The sequence below is a fragment of the Ziziphus jujuba genome, chromosome 11, assembly GCF_031755915.1.
Source record: "Ziziphus jujuba cultivar Dongzao chromosome 11, ASM3175591v1".
In the NCBI taxonomy this organism is placed as follows: domain Eukaryota; kingdom Viridiplantae; phylum Streptophyta; class Magnoliopsida; order Rosales; family Rhamnaceae; genus Ziziphus; species Ziziphus jujuba.
Window position 1 is genome coordinate 18,956,729 of NC_083389.1, and position 20,732 is coordinate 18,977,460.

Sequence of the window (20,732 nt, forward strand, 5' to 3'; positions counted from 1 at the left end):
CAAAAGCTGAATACACTGTATTTTGCCTTTTGTTAATTAGTTCAAAAGTGTGGCACATCCAAAGGACACCTCTCTAGGGTTTAAGACTGCAAAAATAGACCTGAAAAAAAAAAGAAGCCTTGCAGCTACATATTCATTTTGAATTTGCTGAAAAATATACTTGCATCACTTTTTATGGTCTTTTTACAAACTTTTTCAAAACAAGATCGACGGATATTTCAAGCTAAAATGTTTAATATACATTTCTATGTATAACAAGTAGTGTCATTTGCTACTTCCGTGTATCACTCTGCTCACTAATGAACAGTCCACAGCAGGAAAAAGAATAACTATTTCTTGGCCATAAGACACGATCTACTCAAACTCTTCATTAGTTACTGACCCTTCCAAAGAAGTGTTCAATTTGCAAGCAGCCTTGGGACTGCATATTACTTGACTTGGCTCCATTTTTGCACCTCTTTGCCCCTCCGGAAGACTCCTTAAATTCCTGCAAAATTAACATGCTTTATGTTGCAACCCTGGAAAATATTATGCAGAAATCTAACTTCTGGGAGTAGCACCCTAAGTATAAAAACAAAAAAAAGCACTGCTCATTAATGTTTCGTTGAATGGAAGAGGTTATCACAATGTTTTTAAGTGATACCAGCAAAGCAAGAAGTAATTCATAACCAAAACTGCATCCCCTGTCATGTAGATTTCATGTTGTATATAGGCTTCAAATTAACAAAACCACCTAGCACATGCATTTGTTTCCTAATTTTGGCGACTGGCAATCTAATAAATGGTTACAGACAAAAATTGAACTCAATTAAACCAGCAAAAAATATACCCACCAGTGTTGATTGGTTCAAAGATCTCAGAATTTTGATTCTACCGCCTTTTCCATCAGCTCCAACAGCAATTAAATCACCAGTATTTGTGCTTAAACCTTGTCTCACTTCCTTGTTTGGTCCCCGCTTGCACCACTTACCCAAATACCTGTTTGATCCATCTGGGCCCAGCAATCCACCAGAAAAGCATATGTTCCCTAAGGTTTTAAAAAAGTTGGAAAGGAAAATAAAGTTAAAATGTTAGATACGAAGATTCTTCGAGCAAATTTTTATTAGCTTGATCCAAATTCAATGCATGAACAAATTACCTGGGTTAGAAAGTGATGGTGGGAGTGGCGATTCTTTTCTAATGTTAAGCATTGGTTCATCATGTGTGCCATTATCATGGAGCAAAGCCACATCCTCATCAATATTGACAGCAATTTTCTTGATGGAATTGTCAATACCAATACCCGAACCCAAGTGCCCAACAGGGCTACTAGGTTCACACACTAAGGTTTCTTTTTTCGTATCTGAAGCTGTCTTTGATGTTGGTGGAGTAGACTTCTTCTGGGTAGTAACATTCTCCGCAGCTTGATGTTTCAAATCAGGATTTGTTAGTGGGTGTATAGGAGTTGATAATTCTGAACCATCCTCATCGGGTAAAGAGATTACATCTTTCCTTTTACCAAGAATCGTTGTACTTGTACCATCTTTAGCATAATTAGTATCCATATTGTTACTGACATTGATTTTTTTTACTTTCCTAGGATGTGATGGCTCATATGTCAAGATTGCACTCTCATCCAAATTAACCATAGAAGAAAGTTGTTTCCTTCGATCTTCTGATAAATTGTTGGCAGCAAAAGAATATGATTTATAATTAATATCATTGGAAACCCTTTCACAAGTTGAAGCTTTCAAAGCTCTTAGTGCGTCATTATCTTTCACTTCATTAGCTATCTCCAATTCTTCTAACCTTGTCTGATAATGGTAAAAAATTACTAGATCAGGGAACATTCACCAATCGAGATTGTTAATAGCCTCAGTGAACTTACCTTTAATTTATTTATTTTTTCCTTAGCCTTTTCTAACTTTTTACTAGATCGAGCCTCTCCTCGTCCAAGAAGATTGCACTTGGCCATCAATTCTTTGTAACTCCTGTACAATAAAATATGAGCAACAAAGATGTCAATTAAAAATAAGAAACCAAGATCCAATTTAATACCCAATTGCTGAATGGGTTCGACAACATGCTCCATAAATCCGTCAATTATTACAAAAGCAAAATTTGGATAACCCACCTGTTACGCATAACCAAGGACTTTCTTAGAACATCTATGGTATCTTTATTATTAGCCGCATTTCCAAAGGAGGCAAGCTTTAAAACCTCCTCTTCATCCAAATCAACATCAGTCACCCTAGATAGCAAAAGCCATATGATAGTCGGCAATAAATAAGAAAATGAGTAGAAAGAAAAAACAAAGAAGTATGACATACAAATGATTCAATTATTCAGAGTTTAATCTACCAATATTGGTCCTTGGGATTGAGCTCAACTTTTAAAGATGGGATACGTCGAAGGCAGATCTTAATTTCCAACCTTACCAAGAAAAACTGAAAAATTAAATTGGACTCACAGTTTAAATGCTGCAAGCTCTTTGGCCAGCGCCATATTCCTTTCTTGCAATCTCACTCGATCTGAGGTCGATTTATCAAGCTCCTACAATAGATTTGAACTTTAACTTCATTAGAAATTTTATAAATAAATTTACAACAAATGAAAGAGAGTTAAATAGATATTTTTAGAACAGCAATGCAAGCAATATTTCACCTCAGTTTTCATACGAAGAAGCAGTTGCAAGGATGCTTTTTCTTTGAAGATTTCATTCCTCATAGCTTTTTCTTTATCTGCCTGTTCTTTGCAAAGAGAAAACTGGAAAAAGAAATGTCTCATAATGGCAAACATGAAAATGAAAATAATTTTTACCAGCAAAACAATTAACAGATTTTAATCCTAAAAACAATTTTAAATACGTTACTCCTCTGATCCATATTACAATCAAAAACCCAAAAAAAATTTCATGTCCTTTTTTGCTCCACTTATCAACAATCCACACAGAGAGACTACTAAAACATGTAGAGGCCAGGATTTCAAATTATGATTTATGTAATTTTTTTTTATTATTGTTTCTCCTTCTAATTTCCAAAAATTTTCTAAACAGTGTATAACAATAACAAAACAGCAAAAAGATCAAAATTTCAATCATGATTTTTTTTTTCTCATTATTTGACCACAAAAATCAAATGTGATTACCTCCTCATTGAGCTCTTTGAAGTCTTTAGTCTGCCTCTCCAAAGCCGAATCAAGTGCTGTCACCTTCGATTCCAGGCGTTTCACCTCTCTACGCAAAGCCACCGGATCATCCTCGCAATCGGCGACAAGTTTCTGAGTGAGACTCGGATCGGCTGCGTCCCCGACCGACTGAAAGTAAAGCCTAACCGCATCGTTTGCCTTTGAGATCTGCTTGCAGATTGGGCAACTTTGCTTTTTCTTGCCCGGACAGTACTCAAACCATTGCTGTAGGCTAGGGTTTCACATTCAAAAATCACACAAATTGAACATTGATTTCCTATTCATACAGGCACTATATATATATATATATATATATAGAGAGAGAGAGAGAGAGTTACCAGAGCTCGTGGAAGACATGGCCGCAGATGGAGATGACTTGGAGATCTTCAACAATGGGCTGGAGATCTTCATAGCAGATTGAGCAAATGGCTTTGCCGAAGCAGTTACCATTTACCATTTCTCTCTCTCCCTCTCCCTCTCTCTCTGTCTGCGTGTTTGGCTTCGTCTCTCTCTTTCATCTCTTTTTCTCGGGTAAAAATGGAGCCCATTTTTTGAAAGAGAATGTAAAAATTTTCCCGCACAGCGGGAATTGGAGGGAAAAAGAAAAACCGACCAATTTGATTTCGTTTAAATTACGTAAATATCCTTTTTCCAAACTTTATTACAATCTTTAACTTCTTTTTTTTTAATTACGTAAAAATCCTTTTCCAAAATTTTAAAATGTCCTTTTTGCTCATAAATACCGTTTCTAATTCTAAGAAATAGAAATAGCATAAAATATTGAAGAATAAATTTAAAAAAAAAAAAAAAAAAGAGGTACAAACTTTGAACCGTACTTAAAATTTGCCTATAAAAATGAAATTATTATAAAATAAATAAGCTAAAAATACAATGTCAGCTACAAAAGGAAAATTTGGTAGCTTGAGTTTTTTGAAAAAAAATAATTAAAAAGTAATTAATATAAAAAATTACAAAAACTTATCATCTATGTTGGTGATTATGGCATAACTATAACAAAATACCTCATATTTTAATACTTTGTTGAAGATTTTTTTAACAGATTTTTTTTTTTTATATAGTATCTGTTTTTCAAAAAAAATTTTTTAATAAATTATCTAAATTACAGACTATTCAAATCATTCATTTCTTATATAATTCAAATTTATATTTTAATAAACATAAATAAAAATGCTTAACGCTAACCCACTTCATCTGTTTTTTAGAGTTAAGTATTGAATTTTTAGTGTTTCAAATATTTTAGGGACGGTTATTTATTTTATGGAGTGGTATAAATACTTTTTTTTTTCTTAATAAATTTCGGAAGCATAATAGAAATTTTTTTTGCAAAAAAAAATAAAATTATATATATATATATATGGGCCGTGCGAAATCTTGTTGATTCGATTCGACACATGTAAGCCCACACAAGAAGACAGCCCAGAAACTTAACGCTGTTTAATTACCGTTATTCATGTCAGAGAAATGCCACGTGTCTCATAGGTTGACTCCGTCTTATGCTTAGTGGAACCAGAAAAATATCCCAATAAACCGTAATAAAATAAGAAAAACCACCGTTTCATGCAAGCGACACACCCACCTGAAAAAGTCCAAAAACCCTGATTTTGATCGATTTCCATAACGCCAGGAGAAAAAGAAAAACTACTTTTGCTTCCAAAAACCCAGTTTTCCGCAACAACTTTTTGTTTTCTTTGTTTCCGAAATTTCTCATTCCTTCCTTCTTCTTCTTCTTCTTCTTCTGGAATCCCCCAAAATCTCCATTCCCTGGATCGCCAAAAAATTTCCTTCCCGTTCTGAAAAAAATAAAAATAAAAAGAAATGCGATTTTTTTTCGGTTCAATTGGTTCGGAAAACCCTAAATTTTCCTGAGAAATTATTTTTTTTTTATTCTGTTTTTTGTTTTTGTAAATCGAGTGTTTTGTTTTTTTCTTTTGGAGTTTCTAGGGTTTTATGGATCAACATGACATGGCGATCTCCAAGAGCTTGAATTCATGTCAGATTCTGAACGGGCCGTCTCTAACCCACTCGGCGGGGTTCGAAATCCGGCTGTTTTACGTTCGAATTGTTCCCTGCGTGATCGACAGCGTGCCGGACCATCTCATTCTACGTCACCTTCGCCGCGAGATTGGAGTTTCGTTGGAAATCAATGGGTCCAGAATACCAGCTTCGGATTCGTCGGTTCTGACGCTCCGGCGGGACAGGGTCGATAAGGAATCGTCGGAGGTCACCTATGTTAGTACCGATACTGTTCGAGTCACTGGCGGTGTGGAATTCGAGGTTTACGAGAAGGACGACTTGGTTCTCTGCGGTTCTTTGGAACAGATGGAGACGAATTGGGTGAATGGGAATGTTGTTCGGTTGGAGAACGATTCGAAAACTGGGTGGAGCATGGATTGCTGTTTGGCTGCATCCATCGGTTCGGGTTCTTCCGCGTTTTTCCAGCCGAAATTGGGGGTTTCTACGCCGTCCATCGAGGTTTACATCGCTGGGTGTTGCTCCGGTGTGCCGGTGATTTTGACTAAGACGATTCAGGTTAGTCCGAGGAGAAAGCCCACGAGACATGCGACACTTGATGCGATTCCGGAGGATGAAGAAATTGGGAAAGAGCAGAAGACTGGTAATGCCCTGATTCGCCAACGGAAAGTTCAGGTAAATTGATATGTTCTCACTGATTCAAAATTTATTTTTTCTTTTTTCTTTTTTCTTTTTTCTTTTTTTGTTTTCAATTTTATTTAGAACTACATGATCGATTTTATGTATTGGATATGATTTTTATAATATTATATTTGATGAACAGATGGATGAATTGTATAAAAATTGCTTGTAAAAGTAGAAAGTATATGCCTATTACCTTTTCGACAATTTTATTTTATATTTTTTTAGAAGTGCCTTGGCTTTGTTGATTTGCACTTGGAAAAATCCCTTTTATGTTTAATACTCTGAAGAGAATCTTGTGACTGTGTGTAGAAGTGCCATGGCTTCGTTGATTTGCAATTGGAAAAATTCCTTTATGTTTAATACTCCGAAGAGAATCTTGTGAGTGTATGTATCAGTAGGGGTAAAAAAGCCCATTTATTGCATTTTTAGAACTTTTGAGATGCTGTGAAATGCTATGAAATTTGGTGGAACATTATTTTTCAAGTTTATGAATTTGCACGAAACTTGGTTGTGTAATTATTTTTCAGTAGAATATTTATCAAAAATAAAGAATTATTTGTTAGCAGAATGGTGAAAGTAAATAATGTTGGGCGATGGAGGTGAATATGATGACAAAGTAATTCCATTGACCCTATTAAAAATGAGAGGTTCTAGCAAGTAAAGTCTTTTAATTTTAAGATCACTTCAAAAGCACTTTTACATCTTTCTCATTTTGTATAAAGCGTCACAAAAAATTTTATTCACTATAAAATGATGGATAAAGACTGACAAAATTCTCTTCTTTTGTACCTGTTTCATCCAATATTTAATTACAATACAATATATAAAGAATCATGTGCTAGTCCCCAAGCGGTCTGGAGGGAGTGACGAGCTGACCCAGTTATTAATGGTATGAAGACAGTAAAACTAGGATTACTTTTTTCGGTTATTGAAATGCTCTTCTAGCAAATGGTCTGGGTGTGTTGGATTGTGCATTCAAAGTTTTCCTTTTATTGGAATCAACTCATGCAATGAAAACTTAAAATATGGTTTCGGATTGTCTTTTACAACTTTAGATTCTAATAAATTTGTCGATGAACTAGTCAACTTGAATTATAGAAAGTAACTTAGAGCATCAATTTGGCAGCTTATTTACTTGCTATATTAAATTACTTTTACAATGCATGGATTCAGAAACATCTTCACTGTGTAACTATAACGTTCTAATATATATTTTAGTCCTCTTGTTTTATTTGTTTGTATCTTTTTGTCTTTGTTCTGAACTGGGAAAAGGTTAATGATTTCTTTAGATGGTCCTTCGGACTTTCAGAAGAAGAAGATTATTACTTGTTATGTTTACAACTAATGTAGAATCCTTGGTGGGACTATGCATGCAGATCACAGAATCTGAAGTTGATGATTATGAGTCAGATGAGAAGATTGGACGTGGTTTCTACTCTGAAGACATGTATGCTGGTGAGGATGGCCAGCTTTCTTGGTTTAATGCTGGTGTTAGAGTTGGCGTTGGAATTGGTCTTGGAATGTGCCTTGGGATAGGAATTGGTGTCGGACTCCTTATGCGTTCCTACCAAGCAACTACAAGGAATTTCAGGAGGAGGTTTCTTTAGATCAGATCTTTTCACTTTGAAAAATCTGTTGATCTGGTTCAATTAAGAAGGGAAAAACATGTTAACTGATGACAAAGGAAACAGAAGTTGTAAAGTTTGTGGAAGATTGAAATCAGAAAATAGATAATAACAGATCTGATAAGCACGACCTTTTGTAGGTGGGTTGGAAGTTGTACAGGGTTTTCTGTTCTGTAGTTTATCTTTGCATAAAGCTGTTAGAGAAGCTTAAAAAGTTCCGTCTCATTTGCAAGGCTGCTTACTAGGCGGTGTATATGTTGTTTCGAAAGAAACAAAGAGGTGTATGTAAGGCAAATATGGTTAAAACCTTGGAACTGTATGACCCTTGGAAATAGAAAGGTACAGCAGGCTTTAATGAAACCATGATCCTGCAGGAATAAAAGAAGAGTTTTGGTAGCCGGCTTAGGCTTGTGAGAGGTGTGAGTTCAGTTTTTATGAAGATGTATTTATTTTCTTTCCTGTCTTGTAGAAATTTTGCAAAAGTTTGAGTTTTGTTAAAATCACGGTGGAGGGAAGTGTAACACTGTCTTTGTCTTCTTTTTGATGGTTCTTGTTCTTACATTCAATTCATTAGTTGTGGAAAGTTGGTTTTTGGTTTGTGTCATCGAAATAAGAATAAATGTATTGTAATTACATCTTCTGTGAATTAAATGTTAAATTAACTAATTAGATTGCTAATGGATTTAATGGTATATTGTAAATTTCATATTGGTGTTTTGCATAAATTTGCTTGTAAGCTGCCATATGATATGCCATTCAAGCAATCGAAAAAATGCTCATGTGGAAATTGTTCCTTTGAATGGTATTTTGGTTTCTGTGTTTATATGCTCGTAAATTGAAAGCTATTTCTTAAGTCTTGATTTTACCATGCTTTCACGGCCCTAGGCAGAGAATGAGGTTTTCTTATGGGTATTGTTGTTGTTTAAATTTGGTTGCACCATTTTTCCTATGGTCCTATCTTATTTGTCGGACTCCATCAAATTGACAGTAACCAGAAAGGCACTCCTACAAACTACTTTTTATGTATTTTTAGTAATACTCTTATATACAACTTTAGAATGCAATTCACCGGTGCACATTATCTACCAAGCCTTGCATTAAATTTTCGGGTTAATTGCAATAGTGCCCTCTAATTTGGGAAATTACGTTTTAGACCTTCGCAATTTTAGCCCCCAGATTTTAAATTTTTGCATTCTAAATGTTAAGAGAAGTTAAATGTGGGGATGTAACAAATTTTGAAATTATAAAACCTAAACTACAATTAATTATATTTTAATATTGATAAAATGGGAATAGAATTTACTGTGGATTTAAATTTTAGAGTTGTAAATACTCTCTAATCTCAAACTAGAGGGAGTTGAAAGTGCAGTTAAACCCTAAATTCTTTTTAAAAAACCAAAAGCAATGCTTTCGCAAAAATCTGCAAAGGTAGCACATTCCAATTTGAAAATAAATGAAAGATTTTTATAAACAAATTATGTTTTTTTTTTTTTTTTAATTATTGATATTGCCGTCTTATTACAAGATCGAATCTAGACAATAAAAGATAAGAAAGTATGATATTTGTCAACTCGGATGCGATCTCAGCCGCATAAACAAATTATGCTTGATTTTATAGATTAACAATAATAATAATAATAATAATAATTGGTAAATGGTAACGATTTCAATTATACTCAATTTTCAATTTGTGAGAGGTGTTATACAATATTGCTCCAAATTCCAGACTCTATACAACAAATCAGATAATTTTAGCCCCTTTTGTTGCCCTCCTCAATCCCGTTGTTGTCCTCATTCGCTGGAGAAAATATCTTATATAACATGTATATATAATTTAATGGTGTCATTCTCAATTATCAAGTGCAACATAAAATCTACGACTTATAATCATCCACAACGCTACACAATGACAAAGTATGTGGATCTACAAAAAATATTAGATAATTGTGAATTAAATGTGATATCTTTTCATTTATATATACCTAAGATATAAAAAATAAAAATAAAAATAAATTCCCTTCACTGACTCAGTCTTCTGTATCTCTGTTAATCTCTTCATCATAGCATTTTTCAAAGTAGAATTTGATCTCACAAAATGGCATTGCTTCCTTTCCACAACAAGTAGCAGTTACAGAACCAGGTTGGGAGATGAACAATGTTGAAGGTTAGTTAGAAACCAAAGAGCCAGAATCTTTTGTCATTTCCAATTAGGTAAAGCATAGTATCTTCAATACTCTATATTCCAGCACCAATTAGTTGCCTTGTTTGTTTTTGTGATATAGCCTTTAAAATATAATAGAATAAGAAATTTGTAAAAGAAGTTTTAATTCTTAATAATCACTTAAAAAGACTAATTTCGTCATTTCAAAATCGAAGTGCAATAGAAACAACTGGATCTGATCGTCTTATCCAATTATAGCCACACCATCAAATAGTAAAATCAAAGCCTTTCCAATCAAGTTGATACCATCATTGAGGAATCGGATGGTTTTGTTTTTGGTTTTTAGTCATTCCATTAAATAAATAAAAAGTAGCCAATACTGATGATGCACTTTAACAAATGCTGGTGAAACGAGGTCTAATCACTCAACAACAAACAATTATGTGGGCAATTGAGAATGGGTTGTTAACAAATCTAATCCCAAGCGCACAAATATGAATAACAAGAAGGCAAGCAAGTTACAAATGAACAATAAATCCACAACCACCAAACCATAATCAAAGAGGAAGAGAAATAAACGCAAAGTAGAATGAGCACAAGAAACAACAAGCAATCTTACGTAGTTTAATTGTCGGTGTAACGATGTACTTGTTAGTGCTATTAAATATGAACAATTAAATATATATTATTGTAACACTATAAATTCAAAATCTATATACATTTATAGAAATATTATATTAACGTAATAATATGGACACACTACTCTCAAGTAAATTTTTGAACATTCGTATTTATTAATTTGTCCTAGATATTTTATTGTCTCTGTAAATCTCATTTAACATACAAAAAAAAATAATAATAATTTAATAATAATAAAAATATAAGTAAGTCAAAATGGACTTTTAAAAAGATTTGATCCTCAGTCCAATGGACCAACCAGAATATTACAGAGAATATGTGACCAAAGACTTTACTATGAAATAATAAACAAATCAATCTCATTAATGGTATAAATGAACCTTATAAATAAATAATCAATTATGCTAAATTCATAAATATTTATTTATCTACCACTACTTCCACACGTAATCAAGAAATAAACTCTTGTATTAATTTAGAAAAAAATTACAAGCTTGCTTCTACCCACAACAATGGCAGCCATTGGGTCTTTCGGGAGGAAGGTAAAAAAAAAAAAAACATCTTTCTCTCTCTAGCTAGAAGAGTCTCACACACTCAAACATCCCGTCCTCTCACTCTAGGGCAAAGAAGACAGCGGTGCCATTCTACCATAATTAAGTTCAAATATCACACATTGAGCCAACATTTAATATAATTATTCAAATAATAAGTAAATGAATACTATTACTTATGAATAAAAAATAATAGAAGAGAATACGAAGGATTGGATCTGATATTAAATATTGTTGAATTATTTTTTTCTTTCAAAAGTTTGATTAAAAGATTAGAAATCATTACATTTATATTATTATATTGTTAATATGATACTCCCCTTCGTACGTAAATTTTTTTTTTTTTTTTTTGGGTTTAAGAATCTAATAAAAATGAAAGTTAAGGAATATTTTTAAAATTCTATAAAAATTAGGGTGAAAATTTCAATACTATTAACAAATATTTTGAAAATTTTAATCAAGTTGTGATGAAATTTATATGAAAATATATTGATAAAAATTTTCATATATCAAATATTTCACATTATCTTTCCATGAAACTTATTTCCATGAAAATGGCAGCACATGTTAGAATTTATACAAATGACAAATCAACAGGCGCTGAGCTTTTTAGTTTTTTGGTGAAAGTGAAACAACTAGCTGTGAGCTGTGAGCTTTAGTTATTAAGAAAAAGTGTGATAAATGTTATGGTTATTATGCAAAAAGAAGCAGATTTTTTTTGTATGTTGTCCAAAGCAATTATTCACCAATTTATTGCATTTTCACGCAAAAACACTATTAATTCACTTGGCCAAAAGATCCAAGAGCAACTATATTGGTAAATTTCTTTTTAATTTTCATAATCCTTTGTAGAACTGAAAAAAAAAGGGGTGAAAAATAAAGAGCTTTTTTATAAACAAATTGTTTGTCTACTTTTCCCATAAATATATATATATATTGGTGGGCTCCACGTTATCGTCCACTGGGTCCTCTGGGAAAAGTTTGAACTTGCTGAACAGTGGTAGAGAGAAAGAAGAAGACAAAGAACGAGGATATGAATGGCATTTTATGGTAAGGTGAGGGGCATAAAGAGAATAGAGAGAGGGAAAAGGGAAAAGCGATTTGGGGTCGGATCCTCGGACCCCTTCGTTTTACTCCTCCTCCCCATTCTCCAGGAGCACGGGAGAGGGAGAGGGAGAGAGAGAGAGAGAGAGTCAGCTTTTAACCAAAAACGACCCGCCACCGGAACCCCCAATCCCATCTCCAACTGCCACCCTATTCGCATCTCTAAAAAGTCCATTTTGACCTCCACAGTTTTCCAAATTTACACTCATAAACCCTAGACCCGCCCAAAAAAAAAAAAAAAAAGAAAAAAAAAATCCAGCACCTGCAACAACAACAGAAACAACCTCCACCACTGCTCTTGCTACCACAACCGCTACTTCATTTCCTCACCACCAAAAACGACGTCGTGTGTGGCTATCATATCAGATCCCCTGCTGCAATGCCCCAGCGCAACATCTCTGCGCCTCCTCCTCCACCTCCTCTCCCCCTGGTCGTCAGTCTCAACTGCATCGATGACTGTGCCCTGGAGCAGGACTCCTTGGCCGGCGTCGCAACCGTCGAGCACGTCCCACTCAGCCGACTCTCCGACGGCAAGATCGAGTCCGCCTCCGCCGTCCTCCTCCATTCCCTCGCCTACCTCCCACGTGCAGCCCAGCGCCGTCTCCGTCCTTACCAGCTCATCCTCTGCCTCGGCTCCTCCGACCGCGCCGTCGATTCTGCTCTCGCTGCTGACCTCGGCCTCCGCCTTGTCCACGTTGACACCTCGCGCGCCGAGGAGATTGCTGACACCGTCATGGCGCTTTTCCTCGGCTTGCTTCGCCGTACGCATCTGCTTTCGAGGCACGCGCTCTCGGCTTCTGGATGGCTTGGCTCGCTCCAGCCCCTTTGCCGTGGTATGAGACGGTGTCGTGGGTTGGTGTTGGGGATTATTGGTAGATCTGCCTCGGCGAGGGCTTTGGCTACTCGGAGCTTGGCTTTCAAGATGAGCGTCCTCTATTTCGATGTTTTCGAGGTACAAATACGACAAGCATTTTTTTATTTAGTTATTTTTGGTTGAAATTGTTGGTGGTCGAATTTTCAGTCGCTGAAAATGCGATTCAATTTGCTTTTTGATTTGGGACTACATGTAGAGAAGCTAAAAATTTGATCTTTGAAGTTGTCGCTGCTGTGATCGTGTTTGCCAAGGAGAATGTGCTTCGTTTTGTTGTTTATGAAGCATGAATCAGATGGAAATGAGAGACTAACTGAAATGGGTTATCATTTTCGAGAACTATATGCATTTTTGGTGATGAACCATTTGGATTTGAAATAGACTATATCTGTGTCATAGTTAGATGGGTTGCAAATTTTTTTATTTTTATTTTTTAAATTTGATTTCAATTTTGCATTTTCTTCATTGTAATATAACTTGATGTTTTTAGTGTTCTTGTCTATTTATCATACATTTTCTCCTTCATGCGCCTAGTTCATTTCGTATATGACTTTTGAGAATGCATTTCGTTGTGCTACGGACCAAGTTTTCATGGATTGCATTCACACAGGAGAATGGAAAAGTGAGCAGGTCTTCTATAACCTTTCCTCCTGCTGCCCGAAGAATGGATACTCTCAATGATTTACTTGCTGCAAGTGACCTTGTTTCACTTCACTGCACACTGACAAACGAAACGATTCAGATCATCAATGCTGAATGTTTGCAGCACATAAAGCCAGGTATATTTGTATCCATTTGAGCCCTGTTTAATGAATGTTTCGTGGTTACTCCAATTATCTCTTACCGTGGATTAATTATCAGTTTTCTTGTACAGGGGCATTTCTTGTAAATACAGGTAGCAGTCAATTGTTGGATGATTGTGCTGTCAAGCAGCTTCTAATTGATGGAACCTTAGCTGGCTGTGCTCTGGATGGTGCTGAAGGTCCTCAATGGATGGAAGCATGGGTATGCTAACTAGTTTTAGGCTATGAACTTATTTTGTTGATTTTATAATACTCTAGCAAGCTAAAAGCATCTTCTATTTGTATTGATTTGTGCTTCATAGCTTGAGGAGCTGCTTTTCAGTATGGCTGCTTTGTTTTTTTTTTTTTTTTTTTTTTTCTTGGTTACACTAGTTTGGGAGCTGTGCGGCAGTAATTAACATGAACTTTTTATAACCTGTTTGTAAATTTTGGTTCACAAGTTGTTTGTAAAATATATTTCATAATTAATATATAGGTTTCAATTTCAAGGTGCCAACTGACTGCATTATATTGAATGATGGTTTACCCTCTTGTGTGTGGGTGTGGTATCACCGGATGAGGGTGGAGAGAGTTGCTGCTTAACATTTCATTTTAGTAAAGAATTAGAAATTTGTAGCCCTCGCTATAGACATTATCGCTTCTCTTATCAAAATTCTTTCTTCACTATTCTTTGGTTAGTTTTCTCTTTTGGGTGTCTTTATGCTATTCTCTGTGTACTTGGTTTTCTCTTCTCTGGAGTTACATAAATGTAATCCTATATGCATTTGTGATCTTTTTCTTCCAAAATATTTTCTTTGGTTGTTACAACTAGTAATAAGTCAATTGAATATAACATCTGATCAGTGGCTTTCTTCAGGTAAAGGAAATGCCCAATGTTTTGATACTTCCGCACAGTGCAGATTACAGTGAAGAAGTGTGGATGGAGATAAGGGATAAAGCAATCTCCATATTGCAGACGTTCTTCTTTGATGGAATTGTTCCAAAAAGTGCTGTTTCTGATGAGGAAGAAGAAATGAGTGAAACAGGTAATGAAAATGAGCTGTCTGATAAACAAGACAGAGAGAGTGCTCAGCAGAGTTCTCTTGGTGAAAGATTAACCGACGTCATACATGTAACTCCAGAAAGCTCCCATAACAAAGGAGTTACTCAGTCTAAAGAGTCTCTTATCCAGCCTCAGGGTTCCAGTTTGTCTCAAAGTACTGCCACACGATCTGATGGAAGGCGTTCACGATCTGGTAAGAAGGCCAAAAAGAGGCATACTCGTCATAAATCCCACCAAAAATCAGATGATCCTTCTGCACTGGAAAAGGAGAGTACCTCACATCGGGATGATGATACTGCTATGAGTGGAACAGATCAAGCATTGAGTTCCAGTTCTCGGTTTGCTTCCCCTGAAGACTCTAGAAGTAGGAAAACAACAATAGAATCAATTCAAGAATCACCTTCCAGCCAGTTTATCAAAACAAGCAAGGTGCTTAGAGGAAAGCCAAGTGAGCTGTTGAAAGATGGTTATGTTATCGCTTTATATGCAAGAGATCGCCCTGCTCTTCATGTCTCTCGGCAAAGAGCTAAGGGCGGTGGTTGGTTCCTAGATACCGTATCAAATGTAACAAAGAGAGATCCCGCTGCACAGTTTCTTGTAGCTTACAGAAGCAAGGTTTGCCCTCAAATGAACTTTAGTGATATTCTCTTGGGCACAAGTTCTGTTTTCATTTTTATGGTGCCTAGGTGGGTGCAGTTATTAATTGTAATACTGGTTAGCTGATATGAAAATATTTCTGGACTTTGTGTAGGATACAATTGGTTTGCGATCTTTTTCCTCTGGTGGAAAATTATTGCAGGTAAATTGTTTTGATAGAGCTGCTTTTTACCCTGATTACTACAAGCCTATAGAGATGGTAATGACTATAAAGATGGCGATGTCATTCATTAATCCTGACACCCTGACAACATAATTTTCGAGATTAACGTTGTTTAGCAATTTAAGCCCTTTTTCTTTTTTTCATATTGCAGATTAATAGAAGAATGGAATTTGTATTTGCCAGTCACAGCTTTGATGTTTGGGAAAGTTGGATGTTGGAAGGGTCTTTAGAGGAATGTAGGCTGGTTAACTGTAGAAATCCACTGGTAAGTTCCTTTATTACTTGGTGTAAATGCTGGTAATTACTAAATTGTAACATAAGTTCCTGTGCATGTTCTTGAGTCCATGCTGTCATTTGCAACCTGAATAATTCCATATGTCAAATTCTTTAGGAGCTTATTTAATTTGATTAGAATGTTAGTTTTGATCGCTTGTTCTTTCAGTGCCTTGACAAAACATGTTACATGTGTAATTAACTAAGCACTTTAGATTCCTTTCGTCCATTGTCGCCTACAGACCTTTAATCCAATGCAAACTGCAGGCTGTTTTGGATGTAAGCATCGAGATTCTGGCGGCTGCTGGAGAAGATGATGGAATCACTCGCTGGCTTGATTAGATTGAGAACATGGACGTCTAGGAAGCCCAAAATTTTTATGGCTTTTTTGGGTCGCTCTTTTGTGGTTTGTATTACTTCAAAACACTTTAAAATTTGTATATCATTCTTTTCTTCTTGTTTTTGTCCTTATCCTTTTAATATATTTTTTTTTTTTTCCCCCTAATGTTATCGGTTATGTAAGAGATTTGTGTATGTGGGTATGCCCTCGAGATGAAGTGAATGTGCTCTTATAAAAGAAAAAGATTTCCTCTACTTTTACTTGCTTTTTGTCAAGTTTCTTATTACCAAAAATTAACCCAGTAAGTTTCTAAATGGCTTATTGTATAATCGGAAACTCTTTAGTTGCTCAAATCTGTTTTTGTGCTGTTTATATCTATAAACTCTTTTATTCAAGTATGTTTGTATGGAAGCATCATTTTTTTCGTCTTTTACAATTGAAAAAACCCAAACCTGAAGGACCAATTATTTGTGCTTGTTTATTAGTTTTGGATTAATTTCTTTTATCTCCATTGAAATTTAATTTTAAAACAATTTGATCCTTATAGTTTTAAAAATGTCATTTTCATCCTTTTAAGTTTCAATTAGTTTTCATTTTTTTTAATTTTTTTTAATTCATTTATAGCCTTCAAAATAATTTTAGTTACATTCCTTTAAAAATGTCAATTATAATTTTCAAAACATAGAAAGCTAAATAAAAATTAATGCAAATTTCAAAAAATCTAGATGGAGTATTCTCCATTACTTTTTTTTTTTTTTTAAACTATCAAAAGGTTATAAATTTATATATATAGAGTCATTCTATTGTCAAGATCGTTCATATATGGATTAGAAAAAAGTAGATGTTATTTTTAAAAAAAAATCTTAAATAGCATTGATTTTTCTTTCATACATGCAAGAAAAACTAATGACATTTAGAATTTTTTTTTAATAGCGTCTGTTTTGCTCTATGATCTTGATCATAATAGAATCATCCTATATGTATATATATATATATAAATTTTTTAGTATTCTGAATATGGACCCAAAAAAACAGACATTATTTAAAAAAAAAAATCCTAAATAGCATCGATTTATCTCTCACACATACAGAAAAAACTAGATGCTATTTAGAATTTTTTTAAAATAGCATCTGCTTTGCCCTTAATCTATATACGGATGATTTTGATCATAGAATTATCTTCTTTATTTATATACAAGGAATTGCTAAGGAGAGGACCACCCTGATCGTGTTTCATCCGGACCAATGGCAAATTTTGTGATAAAATAGAAAATTATATCTATTTTAGTGGAGCCTACTAAGTATAGAACAAATGACAAGAAAAAAAGAAAGGCATCATGAAGAGTTAAAAAAAAAAAAAAGAAGAGGATAAAAGCAAAAATATTTTATGGGGTCGGTATGGGGAAGAGAATAGAGAAAAGTATCCACCTGCCAAGCTGTTTAATGAGATTTGCAAAAATTCAAGATAGAAAAAAAAAAAAAAATGACTAAAGAGAAAGAAGGGCTTTTGGTGAGGGTAAGAAGCCTTTGCATATGATGCAGAAGTTACAACCATCGTTTGAAGTTGGGTTTTACTTTTATGAATGGTTCACCTTGAAATCTTTTTTTTTTTAAATTTTTTTATTCAACTTTTCTTTTGGATGTGTAATTAGATGTATAAAAAAAATATTAAATAATTTGCAAGTTATAGTTCTTAAAGAATTTGGGCAACAAATCCTTGGCAAGCTCTGGTGGTTTCCACACAATAAAGCTTTTATTATTGGAACTTCATGACATAACGGAATCAGTTGAAAGATCATCTACCATCTCATGCGTCTTTGTAACGAAAGGAGGCAGTAAATTGGAGTTGACCTGAGCTTCATCCATCCTAATTACAAAATCCCTAAATCACAAACCTAAACCCCTAAATTAATAAATCCACTATTAAAACATCAATCACTTCGCAGCATCTCCATTGGCATCCTCGAAATCCCAATAAAAATCATATTTTCTTCTCTGTTAGGCTTTTTTTTTTTTTTCCTTGAACTTTTGCGTTTTCTGGTTTTGTGTGAGAAAGAGAAGAAGAAAACAAAAGAAAAAAGGGAGAAGACAGAGAGAGAGAGAAAGGAAGAAAGAGTCAGGAAAAAAAAAAAGAACTAAAATGGTGACATTGAAGTAAGGAAAAGAGGTGGTGGAGGAAGAGGAAGAAGAAGAAGAAGAAGAAGAAGAAGAGAGAGAGAGAGAGAGAGGAAGCAAGAGAAAGAGAGGAGAGAGCCCCAGAAGCCACGAGAGAGAGAGAGAGAGAGAGGAGAAAGTCCCGACTAGCCAAAAAAAAAATCTGAACCATTTGTTTAATCAAACAGCCAATAGAACTTCTCACAAAAAATCACGTTTTTTGTCCGCATGCAATTGGATCAGGACGTCCTAAGCATAGAACTCCTCTCTCTCTCTCTCTATATATATATATATATATATAATTTTGAATTAATAGAGTTTTAAAAATTAAAATTTGAAAATTGATAGATTATTCAGAACTAATTCTTCTACTAGTTTTAGATTAAGTACTAGCTCTAGGTTATCACTTAGTGGAAATCAAATACCAGACATAATTAATGAAGAACATATTAGTTATCCTTCCTGTAGTCCCTCTTTAGTAAGTCTATTAGATATAATATATCTTTAGGTTCATCTAGTAATAATTATAACAAAAATTTTAAATATACATTACTTAATCAAGACGAAATCTGCCACCTAATCAACAAAAACATACCATTTAAACCAAACTGGAAATATTTAAATCAAGAATTTAAATTAGAAAAACATACAACTCAATTACTAGAATACCAACAATCACACACTAAAGAACAAAAAGCTCATATTTTATCTAGTTGGAAAGAGACAATGCTCGACCTTAAAACTAATATACTATTTTTCAATTTTCTCGAAGATTATTATACTTTAAATTACATAAATACATTACCAAAAGAAACCGATAACTCGACAGTTGTGTTCAGTTCACTCCCCGGTAAACTTACACCTTCTTCTTGTATAAAACCACCCCTTAATCATCCTAGTCTAAATACTCTAGACAAAACATCACAAGAACATCCAGAATCACCTCTTTCAAAACCTAACAAAAAACAAAACCAAAATTTAATAACCATTCAAGATCTACAATCTGAATATAAATCAATCAAAAAAGAAATAAAAGAATTAAAAATTCAATCTGCATCCTCTAATCAAACTTTATATCCCCAACCCACACTTAACAAATGGCACATTCAAATAACCATACTCATTCAAGATTTTCAATTAACCACACATGCTCTTTTAGACTCAGGCGCAGATTTAAACTGTGTTCAAGAAGGCCTTATCCCTAGTAAATATTATACCAAAATAAAAGAAAAATTAACTTCTGCCAACGGCAATAAAATGGATTTAAACTATCAAGTCAATCAAGCTCATATTTGCCACAAAAACGTTTGTTTCATCACCTCCTTTGTTCTAATTAAAAATTTAATAGATCCAGTCATTTTAGGCACCCTTTTTCTCTCTTTGCTATACCCTTTCACCACAGAAAATGATGGAATCATTAGTCACCCTTTAGGTGAAACAATCAAATTTAAATTTATTCAGAAATCAAAACAAAATTCTAATTTAAAAACATTTCATTACATTCAAAATAAAACTAAACATCTACATTTTTTACAAGACGAAATTAAATATAAACACCTCGAAAATCAATTATCTACCTCTTATAATCAACAAAAAATCACTGATTTTCAACAACATTTAATCAAAGAAGTCTGTGCTAAAATCCCTAATGCCTTTTGGCATAGAGCTAAATATATTGTTAAACTTCCTTATATAAAAGATTTTGATGAACGGATCATTCCCACTAAGGCCCGAGCCATCCAAATGAATCAACAATTGATGGAATATTGTAAAAATGAAATTCATGAACTTCTAAGTAAAAAATTAATTCGTCCTAGTAAATCCCCTTGGTCTTGTTCTGCTTTCTATGTTCAGAAAAATGCTGAATTAGAACGTGGATCCCCCAGATTAGTAATCAACTATAAACCATTAAATAAATGCCTCCAATGGATTAGATATCCCATTCCAAACAAAAAAGACTTAATCAATCGACTTAATCAAGCTACTATCTTTTCTAAATTCGACATGAAATCAGGATTCTGGCAAATCGAAATTCATGAAGAAGATCGATACAAAACTGCTTTTGTTACCCCATTTGGTCATTTTGAATGGAACGTAATGCCATTTGGATTAAAAAATGCTCCCAGTGAATTTCAAAGAATGATGAATGACATATTTAATAATTATAGCCATTTTACCATTGTTTACATTGATGATGTCTTAGTTTACTCCCAATCAATTGATCAACATTGGAAACATTTAAAAATGTTTTTAGAAATTGTCAAAAAACATGGTCTTGTTGTTTCTGCTTCTAAATTAAAATTATTTCAAACAAAAATAATATTTTTAGGTTTTAATATTTACCAATCCCAAATCACTCCTATCACTAGAGCCATTGAATTTGCTAACAAATTTCCTGATGAAATTTTAGATAAAAATCAATTACAAAGATTTTTAGGATCTTTAAATTATATTACTGAATTTTATAATAATTTACGAATCAAATGTAAACCTTTGTTTGATCGTTTA

General features: G+C 34.0%; 2 protein-coding genes across 2 annotated transcripts; one reads left to right on the forward strand and one right to left on the reverse strand.

The window, feature by feature from the left end:
* Positions 1 to 50: 50 nt before the first annotated feature.
* Positions 51 to 3,679, reverse strand: LOC107432929 (uncharacterized). The gene is made up of 9 exons (XM_048464790.2): positions 3,504 to 3,679; positions 3,127 to 3,397; positions 2,644 to 2,745; positions 2,450 to 2,532; positions 2,114 to 2,230; positions 1,868 to 1,970; positions 1,139 to 1,793; positions 834 to 1,027; positions 51 to 487 (listed from the first exon to the last, which is right to left on the reverse strand). Exons 1-9 carry the CDS (start codon positions 3,620 to 3,622, stop codon positions 371 to 373), a joined length of 1,761 nt encoding a protein of 586 aa, XP_048320747.2. The 5' UTR covers positions 3,623 to 3,679; the 3' UTR covers positions 51 to 370.
* A 1,032-nt stretch (positions 3,680 to 4,711) lies between these two features.
* On the forward strand, positions 4,712 to 16,324 carry LOC107432964 (C-terminal binding protein AN). The gene is made up of 10 exons (XM_060812576.1): positions 4,712 to 5,832; positions 7,218 to 7,438; positions 9,651 to 9,662; positions 12,288 to 12,873; positions 13,403 to 13,571; positions 13,667 to 13,797; positions 14,452 to 15,252; positions 15,389 to 15,436; positions 15,609 to 15,722; positions 15,998 to 16,324. Exons 1-10 carry the CDS (start codon positions 5,134 to 5,136, stop codon positions 16,070 to 16,072), a joined length of 2,856 nt encoding a protein of 951 aa, XP_060668559.1. The 5' UTR covers positions 4,712 to 5,133; the 3' UTR covers positions 16,073 to 16,324.
* Positions 16,325 to 20,732: the final 4,408 nt, after the last annotated feature.

Bases quoted from the DNA above. Each gene is read 5' to 3' on its own strand.
- LOC107432929 (XM_048464790.2), bottom strand. From the start codon at position 3,622: ATGGTAAATGGTAACTGCTTCGGCAAAGCCATTTGCTCAATCTGCTAT. The intron at 3,398-3,503 runs GTAACTCTCTCT...GTGAAACCCTAG, and splicing joins CATGTCTTCCACGAGCTCTG to CCTACAGCAATGGTTTGAGT. The intron at 2,533-2,643 runs GTGAAATATTGC...AATCTATTGTAG, and splicing joins TTCTTCGTATGAAAACTGAG to GAGCTTGATAAATCGACCTC.
- LOC107432964 (XM_060812576.1), top strand. From the start codon at position 5,134: ATGGATCAACATGACATGGCGATCTCCAAGAGCTTGAATTCATGTCAG. The intron at 15,253-15,388 runs GTTTGCCCTCAA...GACTTTGTGTAG, and splicing joins TTGTAGCTTACAGAAGCAAG to GATACAATTGGTTTGCGATC. The intron at 15,723-15,997 runs GTAAGTTCCTTT...TGCAAACTGCAG, and splicing joins TTAACTGTAGAAATCCACTG to GCTGTTTTGGATGTAAGCAT.